This window comes from Candoia aspera, chromosome 5 (genome assembly GCF_035149785.1).
Source record: "Candoia aspera isolate rCanAsp1 chromosome 5, rCanAsp1.hap2, whole genome shotgun sequence".
NCBI lineage: Eukaryota > Metazoa > Chordata > Lepidosauria > Squamata > Boidae > Candoia > Candoia aspera.
Genome location: NC_086157.1, coordinates 33,157,400 through 33,166,095, shown reverse-complemented (window position 1 = coordinate 33,166,095; position 8,696 = coordinate 33,157,400). Strand labels below are relative to the sequence as shown.

The following is an 8,696-nucleotide window of genomic DNA, read 5'->3' as shown; positions in this document are numbered from 1 at the left end:
GTGTTTTCGGGGGCGGGGGGAATAATAAAATTAATTGAACTTGTTATTGAAGCTACTCTGGGAGTTGAGAATTGTCTGTGTAAACTCAAATAATACTCTCAGCAACCTTTTGTGCCTGAACTTCAAAAAACTGAATTTCTAAGAGAATTGTCAGTAAAGATCGGCTGGGAAGATAAATTCCTGTTCTTCAGCTGAACCCCAGTGCTGGAGCAGTTGTTTGGGTTTTCTTTTCATGATTATGGAAATAGAAATATTTATGATCCATAGAAGTCTCACGCACGCTGCTGCTTTGATTGAAAAACACACTTTTCCTGTTCTGATAGAGCCATTTAGCTTAAACCAAATGTAAATTCTGAAGGAACAGCAAAAATCAAATTAAAAAGTACATCCAATATTCACAGTAGTTCTAGACTTTCATCTTTTATTTATGGAGGTTCTTGATTGTGCTGGATTATATTTATTCTTTAAGTGTTCCGGTGCTGAAGCTGAGTTTATCAGAACAATGGCAAACTTGAAACAGTTCTTCAGTGGGGATAGAAATACCATTTTTGTCAAGAAAGGTTATTGGTGTAAAAGTAGCAGATACTACTTTGCCCATTTTGTTCTTTATTTTTTATAGTTTTTCAATTAGCGTAATTTGTTTAATTAATATATTAATTTTAACCAAAAGAAAAGTGTAGAAATGTTCCTCATTGTGAAACACTAAAGCTGGATTTACATGACCTCTTAAGGTTTCTAATCAGTTTCTTTTGCTTAAATCAGATAAAGGTAGAACAAAATCATCTTTTTCATTCTTAGACTAAAACATTTGTTTGGAAATGGTATAATTTTTAATACCATTTTGTCTGGAACATCAATGAGGTTATGTTTCAAATAGAAAAATAATGTCAGAGAGAATTGTAGATTGAATTCTGATGTTCTAATGTGATTTGCTATGTATGTACAGTGGAGGCTCAGTAAGTACATAATATGTGATTACTTTTTTATAGCTCTCATATTATGAAATAGCAATCCAGAAACCTGTTGTGACTTCAAAATGACTTTTCATGTGGAAGGGTTGGTAGCTATCATTTTGTTCTACTTGGCCATCCTGATTGTTGGAATATGGGCTGCTTGGAAGACCAAAAACAGTGGGAGTGATGGAAGTCGTGGTGAAGCTATTATAGTTGGTGGAAGAGATATTGGCTTGCTAGTTGGTGGATTTACCATGACTGGTATGTTTCTCTCTTTTTACCTATTTCTCAATTATGTTTATCGTTTATAAGGTGATAGGACTGTATCCTTTCCAAACATGCAACCTCATAACCATAGAAAATGCTCCTTAGTTTTCAGTGAAACTTCAAGGTGTGAATAGTTCTGCCAGAAAGCCTTCAACAAGTTGCTTTCAAGTATTTTATTGAAAATGGCAATTTGTGTAACTGTCTTTGAAAAATACAACTCACTGAGTTATGCTTAGTAATGCAACATGAACCGTGTGAATATGCAGCCATTTCTCTTGTACATCCCCTTCTTATTTACTACAGAACCTACCTACTGAATGAATCACATTTCCCATTTTTGTAACACATTTGGTAATACCCAAAGAAAGCAAATATAAACAAAAGGAAGTCATAACTATTTGCATAATGAGCACATACAGTAAAGAATCAAAATATATGCATCAATCTGGCTTTAGTCCAAGCCAGACACCTCTATTAACTTCAATACAATTACATGAGAAATTTACTGAATCTTCTTCATCAGTATTTAGCCTGATCATTGTGGAACAGGCTAAATACTGGAATATTTAGAATAAATATTGGAACTACAAATATCTAGTCTGGTGATTCCCAGACTAGATATTTGTAGTTAAGCCCACATAAGTAGACATGCAGAACAATCTTGAAAATGTTTCATCAGAAATTACCATTCTATGTAATGGGATTGGTCATAAGTAGAATAAGCCTAGTTCAGTACATCGGATTCCCCCTTAATGTTATTTTCACAGATACCGGAAAGAATGGATCATGAAGTGTCTTTTCTTCAAAACACTTGGACTCCATGTTGTCCATGATGTCAAATGATGAGTCACAGTGTGCTAAACGTACTAAAATATTTAAAAGGTCTGTGACAGTGTTACAAACTGTCACTTAAGAAATGTGCAAAATTATATGAGATATGAAATGAGTCCAATCAGACAAAACGATTTGTCTTAAGAGTGGTTTAACTTCTTCAGAAGAAAAGCCATTCCAGTCCCCAATTTTATCGTCCTTTTTTATCTTCCACTTATTAATGCTTTGCCTTCAGCTTTGAAAATAATATTATTTAGGATTAATTTTTAATTGAAGAATTAACTTCCATGTTCTAATCAGTCCTCTTAATTCTGATGACATATTCTGGTACAGGCAAGAGTACAAATTAATAAGGAAAATATTTAATTCAATCATTGACTAAGTAAAACCCTGTGCCTCTCACAACTTCAATTTTTTTTGCAAGAATCTATGGTTATGTTAATAAATAAATATTTACTACAAGTAGTTGCTGTCATCTGTTGAATTGCTATTTCCAGTCATCCAGAGACATAACAGCCATCATTTCCCAATGCTGGGTTCTGAAGCCATACGGACTAAGGAACATTATTTGGTAGATTATCAATCCTATAAGCATTTGTTACCATTCACTGTAATTCCACAATGATTTTTGGTTTGCAAATCTTAAAATATGTAAGACAACAATTTACAAGATAAAATGGCATTTAATTATGTCTATAAGCTGAATGCCAGTCCTGAGAACAACCAGAATTTTGCAGACAGTTTCACTGAGAAGAGTGCCAACTGTCTACTAAGATTTTCTACATTAATAAATATTTATAATGGGGAAATAAGTTCTTCACCAGTTAATGATAAAAATAAGATTTTTTTTAAAATGAATGAATTACTTCATAAAAGAAAGACAGATTTGCCGGCAGAGTTAAGAAGAAATAATAGAAACCAATTTAGAAACATTGAGCAGTAAAATTAAAATAAAATATAATAAGTGACACTGTATTTCTATTTTCCTATTTTTTATAGCTGTGTTCAAATATATGAATAGATTAATAGTCTGAGTTAACATCTGATTTCATTCTAATATCATGGAATTATATTGATATGAAAATTACACATCCAGTTTTACTCTGTGTCTTGAGCTTTTCTTTAAATGGTTGTACTGTAATCATCCTGGAAGCTTATCTGATTAATACTCTGTCAGATATAATCAATAAGATTTTTTTCCTTTGATTTTCCTTAGTTTGTTTTTCCTTGTTGCTCTATTATTGTGTATGTTATTCATGTTTTGCCTGTATTTTTAAAATTTGTTTCAAAATAACCTTTCAATTAAAAAAAAAACGATGGTAATAATCCTACTGAAACTAAAACAAAACTCTCTGGTCATTACAACTGTAAAATAGTCCTAAAAGAGTGGAAAAGGACTTTTGCTATCTTTTCTACCATAAGTTTATGAAAAACCATCCATCCATCAAGGGACGAGAGGGGAAGGATGGGAGCTAATATGAGATATAAAATTAGTTAATGTATGAATGAAATAATTATATGAGATATAAGATTAATTAATGTATGAATGAAATAGTGATAGTGGACATATTTGTGTGCCTTTAGTAATATCCATAACAACACTGAACAGAAAACAGGCTGTGCCTAATATAAATACTCAGTCTTATATGGAGTATAAGATTGGGGTGACAGACAGATGTGAAACAAGCACATGAATGAACAAAGGAACATTAATGTTACATGATATACTACTTGATTCTTTGCTGCTGTTTTATTCTATTTTAAATGAGGATTTGTTTTTATGGTGTTGATATCTTGGACTTTGCTATTTATTCTTCACCCAGAAAATGTTGGTAACAGGGAGCTTGAGAACATAATAAATAAATTCTCTGCAATTTCATGGGAGAGAATGGATTCCAGAAAAGTTATTTGGATAATATTATTTAGAAAAGGAACCAGTTCCTTTAGTTCAGGAGAACAGTAATGTGAAATTGCTCTCTTTGGCGTTCTTTTTTAATAGAACCTATACCAATAGAAGTAAAACTTGGAACACAGAATTCTCTCATTCAATTATGTCCTTTTTCAGGAAGTTTCTGTTTCATTTTCCTACTCTTAATAGTTTCCCATCCTCCCCATGGAATTCCAACTGATTGTGCTAAATTGTAATTACACTACAGGTAGTCCTCAAGTCACGATGGTAATTGGGACCAGAATTTCCGTCGCTACACGATGTCATAAAGCGTGACATCACCTGACCGCATTGTTTAGCAATGGAGATCCCAGCACTCCCCGTTGCCATCGTTAACCAAACCTGACCAGTTGTTAGGCGAGGACCCACCCCAATCCAAGCCATTTGTGGCTTGGTCCTTCCCAGCCCCGAGCCTTAGTAAGGTAAGACAAGGGACTGCCTCTTCTTCAACTCCCCCCACCTGCCTATCTCCCCCATCTCCTCCCTTTTGGTTGCCTTGGCACTCCGCCACCTTTGCTGGCCTTGCCGCCCTGCACTCTGCTTGCCCTACCACCCTGCTGACCCTGCCACTCTTGCCGCCCTGTGCTCCACTCACCCTGCCAGCTTGCTGCCCTGCTGCCCTACCAGTCCTGCTGCCCTGCCAGTACCGCTGCCCTGTGCTTGCTGGCCCTGCAGCCTTGCCGCCCCCACCAGCCCTGCCGCCCCTAGCTGACCTTCGCTGTCTTCCTTCTGCTGCTGACAAGGTGCACCCAGACCGGCCCTGTGGGAGGCAGCTGCTGGCCACACCAGGCCCTCTTCCCAAGGCTGTTCATGCCATTTTCCAAATTGTACAGGCTATTCTCACGATGCTTCAGAAGGCCTCAGAAGCCTCCCAAAGGCCTTCTGAGGCATCACAAGAATGGCCTACGCTACCTGGAGAAAGGTACAAGTGGCCTCAGGAAGAAGGCCTGGCACGGCCAGCAGCTGACTCACACAGGGACAGGCCAAACACACCTTGTCATCAGCAGGAGGAAGATGGCAAAGGCCAGCTGGGAGTAGCAGGACCAGCAAGCACAGGATGGCAGTGCCAGCAGGGCCAGTGGAGTGCAGGGTGGCAAGCCTGGCAGGGCTAGCAGGGCAGCAGGGCAAGCAGAGCATAGGGCAACAAGACTAGCAGGGCCAGCAGGGTGAGCAGCACACAAGGTGGCAGGGCTGGCAGGGCAAGCAAAGCACAGGGTGGCAGGGCAGCTGCAGCTTGGCACTGGGGTGGCAGACCGCAGCACATGGCCTCAGGCGGCACTCCTCAGGGATGGCAGCGGCACTGGGGCTGAAGTAGAGGCCCGGGAGGGGTGGCAGCCAGCTGAGACTGCTGAAGGCCCTAGGCCTCTACAGTACTTCAGCCCCAGCACCACAGCCACCACTGAGGAGTGCCACTGTGCAAGACGTCCAAAAGGGCAGAGGTGAGGGGAGAGGCGGGTGTGGGGAGCTGAAGTGCTCCCATGGTCTTAAGTGCGGGTGGGCTGCCAAGTGAATTTTGATCACATGGCCATGGGAGCACTTTGGGAACCAAGCATAAGTACCATTCGTTCAACACGCCATCATTTCCAACAGTCGCTGAACCAATGGTCATAATTCGAGGACTACCTGTATAGGTATTTTTCTATATTATTTTTGGTTCTGCAGAGTCTGCTGACACTTTGGTTTGTGTGTGGAAGGTACTACTTTGGCTAGACTGCAGTGTGGATAACTGATCTAAGTAAGGTTTGCTACAAGAGCCAGGAATGCCACCTGAGTTTATGAGTGTACCAGACCATAGCCATGTTTCTTGTTATATCAATTACCTGCTTATCCATCATGCAGCTAAAAATTCCACTAGCAGCATTGCCTTTTCAGAGCATTCCGTTACATGTTCTTTCCATTATACGCTTATGTGGCATCAACACAAGCAGAACAAGTAACCACAGGACTTTGTCTTCATTCCATAGTCATAGCTTCCTAGTTTGGAAATTTTGCTTTGCTCCTACTCTTTCTATTTCTAGGAAGGACTTTCCTCTTTAGCCAAGCCTTTTCCCTTTGGATTAGTTAATAGTGAGTTTTAACTATCTGTTATCAGATGTGAATTGTTTGTTAAACTGTTGGTTTAAAAATATGGCTTGAATGCCTTCAGAGAAAAAAGGAGGGATATAAATCAATATTATTGTTAGTATTTATATCCTCATCTTTGACAAGTAGAATAATAGTAACTTGCAGACTACTTACGTGCCGCTGACTTTGCAATATCCTATTCTTTTGGTAGGGAGTAATATCAGAATAGATTCTATATAACTTTTTAAATTTCTGTTACTCATATATAGGCCTGAGTGCTTCAAAATATCCCTTTTTGTCTGTGTAGGAGGTATTATTCATCAGCAGGGATGAGAATTAGTCAATGATGCATATTTGGACAATAGATTAACCACAGCCTCCACTATGATCCTAGGAAGCCATTCCAATAAATACATTTTCCACTATTTTCACTTATTTTGTTGAGATACATAGATTAGTATCCAAACTAGAGGGTTTTTTTTTTCTTTTTAATTCTATACTAAATTCTTAAAATCCCCCAACCTAGTACCATTCAGGTTCAGAATTATGGGATTCATTTGGGCACCTTCATCATAAATATTAATGCAGCCTGTTCATGAAAACTACACCACTTGCGTCAGCTGCCAACCCTGGACCATAAGGAACTTAATCAGAATTTAATTTCAGTTTCTGTGCGGAATAACCTTTGACACAATTGGGGGTCAGTTCTTCCAGAGATCATCAGGAAAAGGCTAAGGCTGAGCAATGCAGCCATGCAAATGAGTTATGCTGACTCAGTTTGCTCAAAAGCATCGTTCCAGCTGGAGGAACTGGATACCGCTGAAGGAAAATATTAAGTGGAATGCCATACAGAGAGGCAGGAATGAAGGAAGAAGAGACTCAGGCAGAGAATGCCAAATTGGCTGTTGCCCATAGAAATACAGAGGTTTCACCTGGAACATCCACAATCCATTTGACAACCAGAGGCTGCTCCCTACTACATGATGATACTAATCTGAATTCTCCTAGTGTCCAAGCAACAATTTCAGTCCAAGATTCCTGGTGTTGAATGTGAGACCCTATTGTCCAACAACTTTATGCTACTGATAATCTTGAGTTCTCTTCAGAGGATGACAGGGCCAAAGTACTTATGAATTAACATGGATCCATAATGTACTTCTTAGTTCCTGAAACATTTGTAAAAGGCAAGCTGTAGGAGAGATAATCACTGCCATTATGATGCAGAATTTTACTAAGCTGTAAACATTTGAATATTCTCCCAACGTGACTAATAATACATATCTTTGTGAGCTGTCTGGAGCGTTCAGTATCTCCTGTTTGGTGATGGTGCTACATGCTCAGAAAAGAGCTAGCGAAGTTCACTGCCATTTCTTCTGTGAGTGAAGACAAGACTTTTTGTGGAAACACAGAGCCTAAGAGATAAAAAGGAGTCTGAGCAGAGACAGAGTAACAAAGAACATTCAGGCTAGCATTTAGATGTATGTATATGCCAGTTATTCTACTCTTTTTTCTTTTTTTCTATCTTTCTTTCCCATTACTTATTTAAATGGACTAAATCTACTAATTTTAAATGTGTAATGTAAATTGGCAAAATAAGTGCATGCAAACTAAGAAGTCTTTAGCTGAGATGTGACTGTGTGCTAGTCATTCTCCATTATATTATTTTTGCTGCACAAATAAATTATTCAGCTTTGCTTTCTCCATCCATTGTGTAATCTAAAGTTCTCCGTTTCTTCCACAGCCACCTGGGTTGGAGGCGGTTATATAAATGGGACAGCTGAAGCAGTGTATGTTCCAGGCTATGGACTCGCCTGGGCTCAGGCACCCATTGGGTATGCACTTAGCCTAGTTGTAGGTAAGCTAAAGCTGGGGGGGGGGGGAATTATTGTTAAAATGGCAAAGATAAAGCTTAAGCCAAGATTCTTCTGTCACTGAGACCAGAAAACAATGTGACTATCTATTCCCATGTTCCCCTTTCAATGTAACTGGATTTGGGAAGAATGGGTGCAACCAGCACTACAGATAGTATCTGCAGACCTATTTTCAACTGTCTTGTAATAAGGCATTAAGGACCCATTCCCTAATCAAAACCTTGGGACAATTTAGGCCGTTGTCCAACTTCCTGTTCAGGGCAGGAATACAAATTAAAGCAATGGGAGTTCAACCTTTGCTTTAATATGTCCAATAAAAGAGAACCTACAGTTTTGTAATAAATTACATTTATTATGTTACTGATTCCACTACTGAATTCTTCCTCTGTTGGGATAACTGCTCTGAGTAAGACTAAGTAAAGGAGCCGTTCCAAGTAAGATTAAGTCTGTGTCCAAGTGATAATTTCTATTCTTTTACTGAAACACGTATACTGATTATGACATTCCACTGGTCATACACTATCAGTAACAGTAATAACTATAAGAACCCCAGTTCCATTACTATATAGTCACTTTGACAGTCATTGAAAAGAAAGTTTTATTGGATTGTTATATTATGGAAAAATGATTTGGTGTGTGTTTAGATATCAGTTATGTTTCTCATAAGCAGAGTGATAGTACATATATAAAACCTATCATCCTCCATTGTTATGGCTGGCTGCTTGACCCAGAAAAATAATTAGAATCCAAACTTTTTTCAAT

The 8,696-nt window shown here is 38.6% G+C and overlaps 1 protein-coding gene across 1 annotated transcript in view; it reads left to right on the top strand.

Moving 5' to 3' along the window:
* Positions 1-997: 997 nt before the first annotated feature.
* Positions 998-8,696, top strand: part of SLC5A7 (solute carrier family 5 member 7) — a 30,577-nt gene continuing 22,878 nt past the window's right edge. Inside the window, exons 1-2 of the mRNA XM_063304353.1 lie at positions 998-1,214; positions 7,805-7,918. Coding sequence (XP_063160423.1) covers positions 1,037-1,214; positions 7,805-7,918 — 292 coding nt within the window. The 5' untranslated portion in view covers positions 998-1,036. The remainder of the gene's footprint in view (positions 1,215-7,804; positions 7,919-8,696) is intronic.